We start from the raw sequence: 19,229 nt of genomic DNA, 5'->3' as shown, positions 1-19,229 counted from the left end.
TCGGCATAAGGCGCTATAGTCACCGAGCCGCCGTGCGGGAAATGTGGGGCTCAGCCGTCTCCCCATAGACAATAGGTTCCAGGAGCCCCCCACTTCTTATCTAGGGGAAGCCTCCAAAATCTCAGGACTGTTAACCCCCCGCGTGCTGTCATTACAGCCCCATAACCACTGTCAGGTCATCGCCGCCGTAGGCTTCACCCCTACATAGTCTGCCATTATGGAGTCATTAACCCCCTGTGTGCCAGGGCTGGGAAGTAACTCAATGCTAATAAAGCCCAGCTCTAAAGTGGGCGCCACAGGGAGAATGCGGAGCTTTTAACCTCTCCAGTGCTGGGGCCCCGGGCTTCCTATACATGCAGTGCAGTAATATAGGCTGCAGCCTGCAGAGCATTTAACCTCTTCACTGCCGGGGCACCTTGCAGAGCAGTTAACCCCCTGTGTGCTGGGGCTGGGCTTTCTATCCATGGGTGTATATAGGCTGCAGCCTGCAGAACATTTAACCTCTTCAGTGCCGGAGCAGCTTGCAGAGCGGTTAACCCCCAGTGTGCTGGGGCTGGGCTTCCTATTCATGTAGTGCAATAGTAAATAGCATACATTGGTTGCATCTTGCAGAGCATTTAACCTCTTCACTGCCGGTGCAGCTTGCAGAGCGGTTAACCTCCTGTGTGCTGGGCTTCCTATCCATGGGTGTACATAGGCTGCAGCCTGCAGAGCCTTTAACCTCTTCAGTGCCGTGCTGCCTCCTCATGCAGTGCAGTGTGACACATGGGCTGGCCAGCAGTTAACCCCCTGCCTGCTGCTCTGCTCCTCCCTGTGCAGGGTGTGGAGACGTCACGGAGCTCAGGGCCTATCCGGTGTCTGCCGCCTCTGGGAGAGCAGGAGCTCCACAAGCCTCACTATTCTCCCATGGACAGAGGGGATCAGTGCAGGAGCTCTGCACACAGGGGGGTGCTGCCCGGCCGCTGACCGCAGAGCCCTGTGCACACCTGCGGCACACACCTGCGGCACACACCTGCGGCACTGCTGGGCGGATTGCTTTCGTTGCCTCCTGGAGGATTTTTGGTGACTTCTCAGCAGGACATGGAGCTCTCCCTGATGTGTGCTCTCCTGGACTAAGGCCTGGAGGAGTCACATTGGGGGACACTGGGGACCACCAACAGCCCACAAGGAAGATCTGATGAAATGTCTTCATAGTCTCTACCGAACCCTCAGGAGCGATGAGCCAGAGACCTGTGCGGCCATCACCCTCCTCATCCTCAGCCCTCAGCCCCTCCGAGCAGTCAGTGCTGAGCCCCCTGCTCTGATGACCCCCAGCTGATTATTATGTCAGTGCTATTATTCCCAGCACTCATCTTATTCTACCCCGATCACCACCATCATCATCATCAGGATGAAGGAAAAGTCTAAGAACGCAGCCAAGACCCGCAGGGAGAAGGAGAATGGGGAGTTCTACGAGCTGGCGAAGCTGCTGCCCCTGCCCTCCGCCATCACCTCCCAGCTGGACAAAGCCTCCATCATCAGGCTGACCACCAGCTACCTGAAGATGAGGGCTGTCTTCCCAGACGGTGAGTGACAGATGTCCCTGTATACCTCTGTATATACCGGTGTACGGATCTGTGTATATATCTGTGTCTGTACCTCTGTATATACCTGTGTCTGTATCTGTGTATGTACTTGTATCTGTACCTGTGTATATACCTGTGTATGTATCTGTGTCTGTACCTGTGTCTGTATCTGTGTCTGTATCTGTGTATATACCTGTGTCTGTATCTGTGTCTGTATCTGTGTATATATCTGTGTATATACCTGTGTATATATCTGTGTCTGTACCTGTGTCTGTATCTGTACCTGTGTCTGTATCTGTGTCTGTATCTGTGTATATATCTGTGTATATACCTGTGTATATATCTGTGTCTGTACCTGTGTCTGTATCTGTACCTGTGTCTGTATCTGTGTCTGTATCTGTGTCTGTATCTGTACCTGTGTCTGTATCTGTGTCTGTATCTGTGTATATACCTGTGTCTGTGTCTGTATCTGTGTATATACCTGTGTCTGTATCTGTGTCTGTATCTGTGTATATATCTGTGTATATACCTGTGTCTGTACCTGTGTCTGTACCTGTGTCTGTACCTGTATCTGTATCTGTGTATATACTCATGTCACCAGAAAATCTGCAGCTAGAGAAGTGATAAGTACCAGGCACAGAGAGGGGACATCAACAAATAAATCAGTCCAAAAACAATCTGTAATAAACAGACAAGAAGCGATTGTGATACAGAAAATCCGATATATGTGATCAAAGGCTAGGAATCAAAAAGTATCAAATGCAAAAATAGTTAATAAAAATTACATTCTTAACTACATCCCTCCAAAAAAAATCTTTATACATAAATACAATTATTATTCTTATTACGTCCATAATAACAATCTAAAAATTTCTTCAGGACATTTAATTATTTTATCATCAATAAACTCCACTCTGGTAATATTTTAAGATTTATTTTATTATTATGTTGATTGTTACTGTTATTCGTGTCAGTATTTCAGGCTTTCTATTTTATCATTTTTATTTCTTTATTTCTTAGTAGTATAATTAGTATATTTCCATCTTTTTATATTTTCGCTCATATTATATTTCTGTTATTACTACTGTTAGATTGTCTTTATTTCCTTCATCTATCCTGTAGTAATGTAGAAATGTTTCTTTGTTAATTATACTTTTTTTATGTACCTTGTATATTCTTAGCATGCTGGAAACCATGTAACTGAACACATAGAATGTATAACAGTTATATATCTATCCGTATTTATATATATTATGCATTCATACATGAACAATGAATAAATAGCTATATATATATATATATATATATATATATATATATATATATATATATATATATATATATATATATATAAAATGTATGTATATGATATGTATACATACTTTTGTAAATAATACACGTATGCAGTGACTGAGCACGCATGATTTATTAATACCTACCTATCTAGATGTATATATATATGTTCATTTACAGTATATATATCTATAGTAGAGTAGAGTATTATGAAGAATACATTATACATGTAAAACAGCGTTTTGGGGTCTTGTTTTTGTAAATTATGATTTATTTTAAATCATTTACACAAGTCCACTGATATTTTAGAATTATATTAATATGCTTGTTCCACACAAGATATAAATATATTATGCGGATGTAGAAAATAATTAGATATACATTTGCATAAGGGCAAAGTGACTCTGATGGGTGAGCAGAGGCTGTGGGGGCACTACCTGCTGGTATATGGAGGTGAGGAGCCCGGGGCTGTTATATACAGTGACTCCTCCAGATAGAAGCGGAGCCCCGCAGCCATCACCGAGCAGCCCCCCGGAGACCCCGCAGCCCGCACTGTGGTTCCAGGCTCTGATTTTACTCCTGTTCTAATATATATATATATATATATATATATATATATATATATATATATATATATATATATATATATATATATATATATATATATATATATATATATATATATGTTTGTGCGTCTGTATATATATATATGTATGTGTATATATGTGTGTGTTTATATATGTGTGCATATATCTGTGTGTGTGTATATATCTATGTGTGTGTGTATATATGTGTGTGTATGTATGTGTGTGTGTTTATATATGTGTGCATATATCTGTGTGTGTGTATATATATATATGTGTGTATATATCTATGTGTGTGTGTGTATATGTGTGTGTATGTATGTGTGTGTATATATATATATATATCTGTGTGTATATATGAGTGTGTATATGTGTGTGTGTATGCATGTGTGTATGTATGTGTGTATATATATGTGTGTGTGTCTATATCTGTGTATGTGTGTATATATGTGTGTGTATATATGTGTGTGTTTATATATGATTGCACATATCTATGTGTGTGTGTATATATATATGTGTGTGTATATCTATGTGTGTATATGTATGTATGTGTGTGTATGTATGTGTGTATATATGTGTTTGTGTGTGTATATATCTATGTGTGTATATATGTGTGTATATGTATATATGTGTGTGTGTATATATATGGGTGTGTGTATATGTGTGTGTGTATATCTATGTCTGTGTATATATATATATATATGTGTGTGTGTATATATGTGTGTATATATATATATGTGTGTGTGTATATGGGTGTGTGTGTGTGTGTATATATGTGTGTGTATATATCTATGTCTGTGTATATATATATGTGTATATATCTATATGTGTGTACATATGTGTGTATATATATGTGTATGTGTGTGTATATATCTATGTCTGTATATATATGTGTGTGTGTGTGTGTGTATGTGTGTATGTATATGGGTGTGTGTATGTGTGTGTGTGTATATATCTACGTGTGTATATATGTGTGAATATATATATATGTGTGTATATATCTATGTGTGTATATATCTATGTGTGTATATATGTGTGTATATATATATATATGTGTGTGTGTATATATCTATGTGTGTATATATCTATGTGTGTGTATATATGTGTGTATATATATATGTGTGTGTGTGTTTCACCTTATAGCATTTAGTATTTGCCCTGCTTTATTTGATTCCCCTCATTGCCCTGTTTATTTCAATCCATCTGTTCTGTCTGAAATAAATTTTAAAGGGCACAAGATGTAGTTATTATTATTTATTACGATCATTATTATCATCATCATCATCATCATCATCATCATTAAGAACATAGTCATATTACGTTTCGTATTTACTTGCCACAGTGCATCTCTAGATATACATTACTTTCTTTTTTTGTTTTAGATTTCTTTATTTAAAAAAAAGAAAGAAAAAATACAAACAAAAACAGATTGCTAGCCCTATACCATTGTACCATTGTGCTGGGACCTATAGGAGACTTATATATTGGGACTGATCCTATTAATCTCTGTGGGATTCCAAGTGCCTTATGTGTAATCAGTCAGAGAGTATATATATATACGGATTATACTATACGGATTATACTATACGGATTATACTATGCGGATCATACTATGCGGATTCGTTTTCTATTGGAGGCCATGAGCTGAATCTATTATATGAGGGTCCAGATGGTGTCAGTCATTATCATATAATTGGCTCTGATGGGCTCCTTTGGGTTGCCCCTCACTGTTGCTCTGTAGGGCCCACATACTGCGCCATTCCTCCCATCCACCAGATGACGCAGAGATGACGCAGAGATGACGCAGAGATGACGCAGCGGCTGCAGGTGTGAGCAGGGACTGAGCGCAGCGCACGGCCGGACACTTCTCTGCCTCTGATCCTCTCCATGGGATTGTTAGTTCTCAGTGCAGCCTGTCCATCCTCAAATCCCATTCAGACCTATTGAATAATTGCAGAAATGTTCTGTAATAAATGTGAGTGTGAACTTACCCCGAGCGCAGAGAAACGCCGGGAACAACGATACAGCTGTGAATGGGCTTCAAGCTTGAAGGGGTTTTTTTTTATTTTTTTTTTCCCCTGAATCTGTTTCGATGCAGCAAGATAATACGTTCCCAGTTTATTTGACTTTATTTTTATTTGTTTTTGTTTTTTTTTTCTGGTGAAATGTTTCCTTTCTCTTCTTTGTCTGTGTGACCTCAGCCCAAAAGACCAAAATGCAAACCGACAATTCACTGTAATGTTATGTTGTTTTTCTTTGTATCAGACACAAAGTCCAGATCAGATGGAAAAAAAAGAGAAACCTATATAATAATAATAATAATAATATTAATATTATTATTATTATTATTATTATTATTATTATTATTATTATTATTATTATTATTTATATAGCACCATTAATTCCATGGTGCTGCACATGAGATAATTGTAACACAATGACTATGATGTCCCCTTAGGGCAGAGAATCCTCAATAAATGCCCCCAATATATCCCCTGCTACCCCCATATACCAGAGAGAAGAATCCACCAACACCAGGAAGATCCACTTCTTCAGTACTGCCCCAGTATTACCCAGTAAGAGACCCCAAGACTGTGATCACAGGACATGATGCCCCCTGAAGAAAAGCAGCAGAAGATCCCTGATTTTATTGCTCTTTTTTACTTGTATTTATTATTACTTCACTTTGGTTGTTGTCACCAGGAATTTCCCCCTGGAATCAGGCTGTGGATCAAAATGTGAAATATGATGGCTGCAAATATACAAGTGATACTGATAATAATAATAATAATAGTGATTAATAATATATGCAAATACTTTTATACTACAAAAAGACAAACATATTCCTGGTTATTAATAATAAATATGTTATTATTATTATAATTATTATTAGTAGTAGTAGTGTTATTATTATTAATATTATTGTTTTTATTATTAGTTGTAGTAGTGTTATTATTATTATTACAATATATTTATTATTTTAATTAGTAGTAATATTATTATTACTGATAAATTAAGTGTAATAAATGGTAATGATTACTACTACTACAACTGTTATCCTATTATTATTAGTAGTAGTATTTTTAATATTATTAATAAATAATGTGCACTACCTTATGATAGTTATCCCTATTATTACCAGTAGTAGTAGAATTTTATTTTCATATAATTGTAGTCATATTTTATTTTATTAATATCTAGAATATAAAACTACTACAACTTCTTCCTCGTCCTCTTTTTCCACTACTACAACTATATATTCTTCTTCTTTTTAGTCTTCTTCTTCCTCCTTTTTTTCTTCCTCCACCACCACTACTATTTCTTCCACTTCTAATAAGTATATGAATAGTCCTACAACAACTATTAACAAACTATTATAAAAAAAATAGTGATAATGGGAAGAAAGAGAAATGTGAGGAGCATCAGTGCTGGGATGATGAGAGTGCTAGTAGTAATGCCTCTGTGTGAGCAGATCAGATCTGTCTGCACCTTCCTCCTCCTCCTCTTCACTCCCGATCTCTGCTCTATCTGCTCCTTATTATGGTGATCTCTCCATTATCCCAGAGTCATCACTTAATCCGAATCATCTCATTAATCCTCGTGATTGAGAGTAATTAGTGCGATCTCCTGCCACTTGCTGCCTGATAGGCGCCTCCTGTCATTAATGTCACAGATCAGTATTATCTCATTATGTACCTCCTGGAAATACACCTCTAGCTATAGGGATGGGGAACTACAAGTCACAGCCGTGCAAGACACCATGACATCGGGTGTACAACACTGGATCTGGGATCTCTGAACGCCTGCTTGGTGCAATGTGGCCAAATCATAGAGGAAAAGTGTAAATCAGGAATGACATCAATAATAATAATAATAATAATAATAATCACAATTATAATCAAATAGTGAAATGTCACAATAACTAATAAATAATAATAATGACATTTATTTTTATAGTAAGATAATGAAAGCTCAAAATATTATTAATAATGATAATAAGAAGAATGACTATATCAATAAAACAAAGACAGTAGCAATGCAATTTAACTTAAAAGATAATATTAATAAAGTTTATTATTAATAATAGTTTATTACATTTCAATCATTAATTCAGTTCTATTTTTTTACTCATTCTGTAATATTTCCTTTGTTGGACTTTGTTGGGGGTTTATATATATATATATATATATATATATATATATATATATATATATATATATATATATATATATAGTCCAAAAATACTAGATTCAGCACATATAAAGATGAAATACAGGTTTCGGTTCTGCGCCTTTTTGAACCCTCTCTGCTTCTGCTACATTACCGGGAAGTGTCTGTAGAAACACAGTACAGTGCTCCGGATTGTCGCAGAGCTGCAGAACCTTCCATAGATCAGAGGAATGAAATGTCTCACTCCTCAGTTATTGGTGTAATGTCCTTATTCTCGGGGAGCCGGTGTGTATAGAGGGGGATACCAGTCAGTGATCACAGATGGTCGCAGGAGGATTTCTTTGCATCTGCCTGTTTACCTGAATGCTACATGCGGTGCCCAGTGATATCTCCCCAGTGGTGTCTCCCCAGTGGTTTCTGCCCAGAGATGTCTCCCCAATGTTGTCTGCCCAGTGGTGTCTCTCCAGTGTTTTCTCTCCAGTGGTATCTGCCCAGAGATGTCTCCCCACTGGTGTCTGCCCAGTGTTTTCTCTCCAGTGATATCTCTCCAGTGTTTTCTCTCCAGTGTTGTCTCTCCAGTGATGTCTGCCCAGTGGTGTCTCTCCAGTGGTGTCTCCCCAGTGGTGTCTCTCCAGTGTTTTCTCCCCAGTGGTGTCTCCCCAGTGGTGTCTGTCCAGTGGTGTCTCCCCAGTGGTGTCTGTCCAGTGGTGTCTCCCCAGTGGTGTCTGCCCAGTGGTCTCTACATGACCCTCATTCAGTGCAGGTCTCCTTGTTCTTGTGTTCTTCTCCCTCTTTGTGACACACTGGACTGGACTCAGAACCTTTTCCAGAGCTTTTTCATGGCTTATTTCAATTTGTTTATTTATTATTTTGTTACTTTACTTTATTGTGAACAATAAATCTAAATACAAGTTTTTTTCTTTTTTTCTTTTTCAAAATGCAGCACATCTGAATATGTTTTTTTTTTTTTCTTATTATCATCTTCACTATGACGCACTCAAACAAGTGTTTTTTTCACTCCATGTGTTTTCTGTGTGGAAGAAGCAGCACACACAGACAAGCACAGGGACCAGATTTAGAGCCTGTTCAGACGACCATTTTTCTCAGTGGTGTTCACATTATCCATTACATTCTATGGGGATGCGCAGATGTCCTTATTTTCCTGCAGACCATGAGTCCTCAGACATATCATGAAGACACGTCCATTTTTCATCTGAATATAGATCAGAATTACTATTAGGTCAGGTTCACACGAGCATGTCAAAAATTGGTCAAAAATTTCATCCAAAAATCAGATTTTTTTGTCACTCATCCGTACACAATCCTTTTTATTTTACAGCAGTTATTAAATTGTAAAATAATGGATAATATATGGATGCGTTTTTTTCTGCGCACCCATAGACTTGAATGGACGAGTCTGACCCAACATGCAGAAGAGACCAGTGCACACTGTCAGTTCACTCCATGAAAAAAATCTCATCTGCACTGCCCCATTGAATAACATTGGTCTGAGCACTGTGTTGTTTTTTTTTCATGGACAGCCCTCAGACCAAAAATACGCTTACGTATAAAAAAAAAAAAAAAAATTTCAGCCAGAAAAAAGTCAGATTTTTAATTTTTCATTTTTTTTTTTCATTTTTCTGCAAATAAAATTTACCAGACAAATGCACATTCCTATGTTACTAATGGAAATGTAAAAATCTGATGTTTATCATTAATCCGTACGGGGTCCCATTTTTTGTGCATGATGAACATGAGGCGACATGATGACATTTTTTTTACGCCGACAGTTGGTCATCTGAACAGCCCCATTGAATAACATCGGTCAGTTTTTTTGCACGGACGGCACTCGGACCAAAAATACGGTCATGTGAAGGAAGCCATAAAAGTGTACGGGTGGGTGAAAATCAGGGTCTGCGCACAAATGGCAGCAGGGAATGAATAGGGGAAGCTAAGAAGAGAACTGCAGCAGGCGCTCGCCTCATCCGTTTTTTTATAGATTTCAGTGGGCGCGCAAGAAATCCAGATGCAATATAGACGCCATCGTTTTTAACAGATCCAGTGCAATTTTCACCTATTTGTCCTTTTATATTTGTTTAATTAATTCTTTTTTTCTGGGTGAAAAAATGGACAATTTTTCATACTTAACCTAAGGCTATGTTCACACGTTGCGTTTTTGCAGCGTTTTTTTTTAATGCAAACTAAAAGCTGCGTTTTACAGAACTAGCAAAAGTTGTGGAATTTCAGAAATCTCATGCACACACATTATTTATTTTTTCCTGACTGATTTGGAAAACTGCTACATTTTTGCAAATTGCAGCACGTCACTTCTTTAAGCATATTTTTTTTCCACCCATAGGAAACAATGGGTAAGTGCAAAAAAAAATTGCAGGTATTTGCTTTTGCTGCAAAAACCTAAGGAAGATAAGTCAGACTTTTTTTTGGGGGGGGTGGGGCACTAAACTTTAGCAACATGCACAAGAGACAGTTAAAATGCAGCAAAAATGCTACAAAAAGTCATTAAAACCTGCTTTTTGTAAGCACCTTAAACACATTAAAATTAGTATTACAAAAATCAGCCAAAACGCAAAGTGTGAACAGAGCCCAATAGGTACATGTTCTGTTGTTTACATAAACAGATAGAACAGGTGTAAACAAAAACCCTGTAGTGTGAAAAAGCCCTAATAAAACTTAAAAAAAACCTTGCAAAATATTAAAGCAGAACTAAAGACCCTTGTAATGCCTCCTGTCCTTCATGGTGTTTCCAAACCCTGAAATTAAAGTGTGTGATGATTAATGTACGTGGTGTAATCTGCAAGTTGTTTAGGTTTCTACGATAATTGGGAAGGTTCATACGAGATATATTGGCTATGGAGCTGCTGCGGAAGAAATTGTGCTCTAAGTTTGTATTGTCGATATCTGCACTAAATTATTAGGACGTCACTGTGGCTTCCACCAATTTCCTCCCACCTCCTCCTTTTGCATTTAAAAGGGTGAAATACGTTGCAAATATTGGCAGAATAATTTGAGGTACTGAAGAAATGGGTTTCTTCGCAAATTTTCCATCCATGTATCTGCTGCAAATACACCCCATACATACCGCACAGTCTGGGGAGACCCTGCACATGCGGCAAAGCTGCCACTGAGTTATACCTGCCTATATATGTGGGTTTTGCTGCAGAACTGATGCAGACACCGCCCCATGGATTGCAATGATGACGTTCACCTTGAATTGACGTGCTGCAAATGTAAAAAGCTGCTTTGCATGTCGCGTTATATGCAGAAAATATGCACAAAGTGAAGATGAGATGTTGAGTTTCACCTACGCAAAAAAACGGGAACATGTATATGCTGAAACACACGTTGCATATTTGCCAAAGATTTTCCGCCCTCATTTGATAATTTGCATGCTCTAATGATGATTTGGTGATTTGATGTGGCACTCTGCGCACTCTAGTGATGATTTGGTGACTGCATGTGGCACTCTGCGCACTCTAATGCTGATTTGTGATTTGATGTGGCACTCTGCGCACACTAATAATGATTTGTGATTTGATGTGGCACTCTGCGTACTCTAATGATGATTTGTGACTTTATGTGGCACTCTGCGTACTCTAATGATGATTTGGTGACTTGATGTGGTACTCTGCGTACTCTAATGATCATTTGTGACTGGATGTGGCACTCTGCTCACTCTATTGTTGATTTGGTGACTTAATGTGGCACTCTGCAAACTCTAATGATGATTTGTGATGTGATGTGGCACTCTGCGTACTCTAATGATGATTGGTGACCTTATGTGGCACTCTGTGCACTCTAATGATATTTTGTGACTTGATGTGCCACTCTGCAAACTCTAATGATGATTTGGTGACTTAATGTGGCACTCTGCACACTCTAATGATGTTTTGGTGACTTAATGTGGCACTCTGTGCACTCTGATGATTTGGTGACTTGATGTGGCACACTGCACACTCTAACGATAATCTTGGAAAGTTATTTAGTGACTGTGCACTTTAATGTTAATCTGAAGACTGTATGCGGTGGCTATGTACTTTAATGATAATCTTGTGCCTTGATGTGGCAGTTTGGGAACTCTAATGATAATACGGGGGCTGGATGTGGTACTCTGTATACTCTAATGATGATCTGTTGACTTTAAGTGGCACCTTGCATACCTTAGTAATAATCTGAGGATTAAAGTGGCATTCTACGCACTATAATGGTAACCTGGTGGCTTGATGTGGCACTCTGTGCTTTCTAATTCGGTGGACTTTATGTGACACTTTGCATTCTTCAATAGTAATTTAGTGACTTGATGCTTCTCTCAATGCACTCTAATAATAATCTGAGGATTTGGTGGGGCACCCGGTGTGCTATAATGTTAATCTGTGGAGTTAATGTGGCACTCTACATGCTCTAATGATAATCTGGGGATTTAATGTAGCACTCTGAATGCTCTAGGCACTTGATGTGGCACACTGTGTGCTCTAATGATGATATACTTACTTGATGTGCCATGCGGTTCACTCAAATGATAATCTGGGGACTTGATGCAGCGTTCTGCATGCTCTAATGATAATCTGGACACTTGATGTGGCGCTCTGGGCACTTTAATGATAATCTTTGGTCTTGATGTGCAATCTGCACTTCTTAATAATAATCTGGGCACTTGATGTGGCACACTGTGCACTGTACTGATAATTTGTTGACTTAAAGCTGTACTCTTCACACTCTAATGAAAATCTGGAAATTTAATGTGGCACTCGGCGCACTTTAATGATAATCTTGGGTTTTGTCGTGAAATCTGCACAGCCTAATGATAATTTGGGGATTTGCTGTGGCACTCTGCCCACTTTAATGATTAATTTGTGGACTTGATGTGGTACTCTTCACATTCTAATGACAATCTGGAGATTTAATGTGGCACTCGGCGCACTTTAATAATAATATGGGAATTTGGTGTGCCACTTTGTGCACTTTAATGATCATCTAGGGACTTGATATGGCACCCTACGTGCTCTAACGATAATCTGGAGACTTGATGTGGCACTCTGTGCACTCTATTAATGGTTCGGTGACTTGATGTGGCACTCTGCGCACTCTAACAATGATATGGTAATACAATGTGTGATCTGGCGGCATTTTTTAACAGTAATGTGAGTATTTGATGGGACTTTATGACTGTAATCTGATCACATTGCTTCTGTTATCTAATAGGTACACTGTGCACACAGTTCGCCGTCACCCGAATATAGCGCGCTGTTTACTTACAACCCATTCCAGCGGATTGATGATTAATACCTGGTAATAATATTAATCTGGCTTTCTTATCAGTATTCTTGTGTATTCAAACAAGGTGGCAGTCAGTATAAAATATTGCAAAAAAAATCAAAGGTAAGAGACAATGTAATCCTTCCAGATATTTTTGTATTTCTTATTTATAGGGGCATTCTATCTATTTAATAGAACTTGTAATATTTATCCAGAACAGGTTGAATTCTTGCGATTGTATGACTGGAGAAACTCCTGACACTTTATTTAGTCGAAGTAAGGATAAGGTGTTATCCGTCATGCTCGAGTGCTAATCGAAAAATTCCAGGTTTATTCTGCCTATTAGACAGTAAAAAAATGAACACTAATATTCAACACGGATGGCGTCAGTGCTCGTCCATTTTTTTTTTACAGTCCCGTTGACTGGAATGGGTGTTTCCAATCGACAATTCAGGTCACAATTGGACGTCTCCATTTTTTTTTTCTTTTGCGGAAAATTGGTCTCCCAAAGAAGACCAGACACATGAACCATCCAATAGACCATATGGGGTACCTGTTCTATCCACAATACAAAGCGGATAAAAAAAAATGAAGTGTGAATGGAGCCTAAGGTGTATGGAGACTTTTATCCACCAATTGATGGTCCTCTCCATTCACCGGATGGATTAGTTATGGCATCGGAAAATTCAAGGATCTGGATCAGAAGTTGCGTTTTTTGATCCAGCTCACCAGTTTTCCAGTAAAAGTTTGCATAAAAGCCGTCTGACAACTGAGGCTCTTTTGACAACAGTTTTGATCAAATGAGGCACAAAAAAAGAATCCGGATGAGAAAATAATTAAACCCAATTTAATCATTACTAATGTGGGAGTCAAATGGAAAATCCACAAGTCTTTTCATAGTTGATGATTTCAGCCAAAAAACATCCCTCCCCCCCCCAAATAAAACATTGAAAATTAAGCTTGAAAGTAAAATTTACCAATTTTTGTTTGCTGGGCAGAGGGCAGCATTAATTTAATTAATTTTATTAAAATTGGTATCTGTATTTTTTTGGTCCCTTATTAACCCTCCTTCAGGAACAATGCCTTTACTAACAAGTTCAGGTGCAATGCGCCTGTCAGGCGCAGGCTAGAAAAATGCCTACAATATCTAATTTTCTCAATTTTAGTGCTCTAAAAGTGATCAGTGACCTTCATAGGGACGTAATAAAAGAGAGTACACATAATCAGGTGCTAAAAAACAAACATTTACTTACCATAAAAGTAATACTTAATTTCACAACTCCCGCCAAATAACTCCCAGTTTTCAAAGCATAAATATTATTAAAAGTAAATATAGGGAAAAAGCTTAATTTTCAGGTATCTAAAATGGTATGACACATATTCAGAATTAGATGTTAAAGGTTCACCAGAAAAAAAACACATTTGCAGAACAAAGAGCAAAAATTCTAATTTTTGCATGTGTCAGGCAGATTGTATTATGACATTTGTGACATTCAGAATTAGAAAGCCTTCTGTGTCCGCTTTCCATGGTGCAGGTGGTGCAACTCCTTCTTTTGGGAGGTGGTGTCCGCTTTCCATGGTGCAGGTGGTGCATCTCCTTCTTTTGGGAGGTGGTGTTCGCTTTCCATGGTGCAGGTGGTGCATCTCCTTCTTTTGGGAGGTGGTGTCCGCTTTCCATGGTGCAGGTGGTGCATCTCCTTCTTTTGGGAGGTGGTGTCTGCTTTCCATGGTGCAGGTGGTGCATCTCCTTCTTTTGGGAGGTGGTGTCCGCTTTCCATGGTGCAGGTGGTGCATCTCCTTCTTTTGGGAGGTGGTGTCTGCTTTCCATGGTGCAGGTGATGCATCTCCTTCTTTTGGGAGGTGGTGTTCGCTTTCCATGGTGCAGGTGGTGCATCTCCTTCTTTTGGGAGGTGGTGTCCGCTTTCCATGGTGCAGGTGGTGTATCTCCTTTTGGGAGGTGGTGTCCGTTTTCCATGGTGCAGGTGGTGTATTTCCTTCTTTTGGGACGTGGTTTCTGCTTTCCATGATGCTGTTATGATCCTAGTGGCAAGGATCACAGGTCGGACTAGCTAAGTAACTGAACAGACTACTAGCTCTGGGGAAGTGGTAACTAGATTGACCGCAACCTGATCCTATCCGCAAACAACTATAGGCAGCCGTGGAACGTTACCTAAAAATCCTAGACGTCTCGTCACGGCCTGAGAAACTGACTATTCGTGGAGGGAAAATAAGTCCTCACTTGCCTCAGTGGAAGACCCCAAAGATATAGAATAGCCCCCCACAAATATTAACGGTGAGTTAAGGGGAAAGCACAAACGCAGAGATGAAATCAGATTTAGCAAATGAGGCCCGCTAATACTAGACAGCAAAAAATAGGAAGGAAACTGTGCGGTCAATAAAAAACCCTATTCAAAATATCCACGCAGAGATTGCTCGAGCCCCCGCACCAACTAACGGTGCGGGGGAAGCAACTCCGTACCCCAGAGCTTACCAGCAAAAAGAAATCACATGTTAGCAAGCTGGACTAGACTCATCATACACAGAAATCATATTGCAGGCAGATGAGCAAAAAATATTCAAACAGAACTTAGCTTATCCTGAAGAGGCAGAAAACGAGATAATCAGGAGTAATCAGAATAGCACTGAATACATTGACAGCCGGCAACAAGTGGAAGTGAAGCAGAGCTAAATAGGAGCCTCCCTGGTGAATAACGAGGCAGCTGATCCAGCAGACCCGCAGGATAATAAACCAAACCACCAGGGGGAGCCAAAAAACCAAAGTCACACAATACCATCTGTGACCACAAGAGGGAGCCTGAAAACGGAGTTCACAACAGTACCCCCCCCTTGAGGAGGGGTCACCGAACCCTCATCAAAACCGCCAGGGCGATCAGGGTGAGCCACATGGAAGGCACGAACCAAATCGGCCGCATGAACATCAGAGGCGACAACCCAGGAATTATCCTCCTGACCATAGCCTTTCCACTTAACCAAATACTGAAGCCTCCGTCTAGAAATACGAGAATCCAAGATCTTCTCCACCACGTATTCCAATTCTCCCTCAACCAGCACAGGGGCAGGAGGCTCAACCGAAGGAACCACAGGCACCACATACCTCCGCAACAACGACCGATGGAACACATTATGAATAGCAAACGATGCCGGGAGGTCTAAACGAAATGACACAGGGTTAAGGACTTCCAAAATCTTATAAGGACCGATAAACCGAGGCTTAAACTTAGGAGAGGAGACCTTCATAGGAACAAAGCGAGAAGACAACCACACCAAATCCCCAACGCGAAGTCGGGGACCCACACAGCGACGGCGGTTGGCAAAGCGCTGAGCCTTCTCTTGTGACAGCTTCAAATTGTCCACCACATGATTCCAAATCTGATGCAACCTATCCACCACAACATCCACTCCAGGACAGTCAGAAGACTCCACCTGACCCGAGGAAAAACGAGGATGAAACCCTGAATTACAAAAAAAAGGGGAAACCAAAGTAGCAGAACTAGCCCGATTATTAAGGGCAAACTCGGCCAATGGCAAAAAAGTCACCCAATCATCCTGATCAGCAGAAACAAAACATCTTAAATAGGTTTCCAAAGTCTGATTAGTGCGCTCGGTTTGGCCATTCGTCTGAGGATGGAAGGCCGACGAAAAAGACAAATTAATGCCCATCTTAGCACAAAAGGTCCGCCAAAATCTAGACACAAACTGGGATCCTCTGTCGGAAACAATATTTTCAGGGATCCCGTGCAAACGAACCACATTTTGAAAAAAAAGAGGAACCAACTCGGAGGAGGAAGGCAACTTAGGCAAGGGCACCAAATGGACCATTTTAGAAAAACGATCACACACCACCCAAATGACCGACATTCTCTGAGAGACAGGGAGATCTGAAATAAAATCCATGGAAATGTGCATCCAAGGCCTCTTCGGGACAGGCAAAGGCAACAACAAGCCACTGGCACGAGAACAGCAAGGCTTAGCCCGAGCACAAATTCCACAAGACTGCACAAAGGAACGCACATCCCGCGACAAGGAAGGCCACCAGAAGGACCTAGCCACCAAATCTCTGGTACCAAAAATCCCAGGATGGCCTGCCAACACCGAAGAATGAACCTCGGAAATAACTCTGCTGGTCCATCTATCCGGGACAAACAGTCTCTCCGGTGGACAACGGTCAGGTCTATCCGCCTGAAACTCCTGCAGCACTCGTCGCAAATCTGGGGAGATGGCAGACAAAATCACCCCTTCTCTGAGGATACCAGCTGGCTCTGAATCACCAGGAGAGTCAGGCACAAAACTCCTAGAAAGAGCATCAGCCTTCACATTCTTCGAACCAGTCAGGTATGAGACCACGAAATCAAAACGAGAGAAAAACAACGACCAACGAGCCTGTCTAGGATTCAGTCGTTTGGCCGACTCGAGATAAATCAAATTCTTGTGATCAGTCAAGACCACCACACGATGCTTAGCTCCCTCGAGCCAATGTCGCCACTCCTCAAATGCCCACTTCATAGCCAACAACTCCCGATTACCAACATCATAATTCCGCTCGGCAGGCGAAAACTTTCTTGAAAAGAAAGCACATGGCTTCATCACAGAGCCATCAGAGCTTCTCTGCGACAAAACAGCCCCCGCTCCAATCTCAGAAGCATCAACCTCGACCTGGAAAGGAAGGGAGACGTCTGGCTGACATAAGACCAGAGCCGAAGAAAACCGGCGCTTCAGCTCCCGAAAGGCCTCCACAGCCGCAGGAGACCAATTAGTAACATCAGAACCCTTCTTGGTCAAATCCGTCAATGGCTTAACAACACCAGAAAAATTAGCGATGAAGCGACGGTAAAAATTAGCAAAACACAAGAACTTCTGAAGACTCTTAACAGATGTAGGCTGAGTCCAGTCATGAATAGCCTGAACCTTGACTGGGTCCATCTCAATAGCAGAAGGAGAAAAAATGAAACCCAAAAAAGAGACCTTCTGGACTCCAAAAAGACATTTTGAGCCCTTCACAAATAAAGCATTGGCACGCAGGACCTGAAACACCATCCTGACCTGCTTAACATGGGACTCCCAATCATCCGAAAAAACCAGAATATCATCCAGATACACAATCATAAATTTATCCAGATATTCGCGGAAGATGTCGTGCATAAAGGACTGAAAGACAGAAGGAGCGTTAGAAAGTCCAAAAGGCATCACCAAGTACTCAAAATGGCCTTCGGGCGTATTAAATGCAGTTTTCCATTCATCACCCTGCTTAATACGCACAAGGTTATACGCACCACGAAGATCTATCTTGGTGAACCAACTAGACCCCTTAATGCGAGCAAACAGATCAGATAACAATGGCAAAGGATACTGAAATTTGACCGTGATTTTGTTAAGAAGGCGATAATCAATACAAGGTCTCAAGGAACCATCCTTCTTAGCCACAAAAAAGAACCCCGCACCAAGAGGGGAGGAGGAGGGGCGAATAAGTCCTTTCTCCAAAGACTCCTTTATATAACTCCGCATAGCAGCATGCTCCGGCACTGACAAATTGAAAAGTCGTCCCTTAGGAAACTTACTACCAGGAATCAAATTTATAGCACAATCACAATCCCTATGAGGAGGTAGAGAACTGAGTTTGGGCTCATCAAATACATCCTGGTAATCTGACAAAAACACAGGGACCTCAGAAGGAGTGGATGAAGCAATTTACACCACAGGAGCGTCGCCATGAATTCCCTGACAACCCCAACTTGACACAGACATTGCTTTCCAATCCAGGACTGGATTATGAGTCTGCAACCATGGCAGGCCCAACACGACAACATCATGCAAATTATGCAATACAAGAAAGCGAATCACCTCCTGATGAACAGGAGTCATGCACATGGTCACTTGTGTCCAGTACTGAGGTTTATTCGTAGCCAATGGTGTAGCATCAATTCCCCTTAGTGGAATAGGGAATTTTAAAGGCTCCAAAACAAAACCACAGCGCCTGGCAAATGACAAATCCATCAGACTCAGGGCAGCACCTGAATCCACAAAAGCCATAACCGGGTAAGATGACAGGGAACAAATCAGGGTAACAGACAAAATAAACTTAGGCTGTAAAGTACCGATGGTGACAGATTTATCAATCTTTTTTGTGCGCTTAGAGCATGCTGAGATAACATGAGCTGAGTCACCACAGTAAAAGCACAACCCATTTTGCCGTCTATAATTTTGCCGTTCACTTCTGGTCAGAATTCTATCACATTGCATAGACTCAGGTGTCTGTTCAGAAGACACCGCCAAATGGTGCGCAGGTTTGCGCTCCCCCAAACGCCAATCAATCTGAATGGCCAGA

General features: G+C 40.5%; 1 protein-coding gene across 1 annotated transcript in view; it reads left to right on the top strand.

Moving 5' to 3' along the window:
* Positions 1-908: 908 nt before the first annotated feature.
* The window catches only part of SIM2 (SIM bHLH transcription factor 2), a 128,964-nt gene continuing 110,643 nt past the window's right edge, over positions 909-19,229 (top strand). The window contains exon 1 of the mRNA XM_077293888.1: positions 909-1,565. Within this exon, the coding sequence (XP_077150003.1) occupies positions 1,391-1,565 (175 nt within the window). The 5' untranslated portion in view covers positions 909-1,390. The remainder of the gene's footprint in view (positions 1,566-19,229) is intronic.

Source organism: Ranitomeya variabilis, chromosome 3, assembly GCF_051348905.1.
Source record: "Ranitomeya variabilis isolate aRanVar5 chromosome 3, aRanVar5.hap1, whole genome shotgun sequence".
NCBI classification, from domain to species: domain Eukaryota; kingdom Metazoa; phylum Chordata; class Amphibia; order Anura; family Dendrobatidae; genus Ranitomeya; species Ranitomeya variabilis.
Note: the sequence above shows the minus strand (reverse complement) of the source record. Positions and strands in the feature narration are given on the sequence as shown.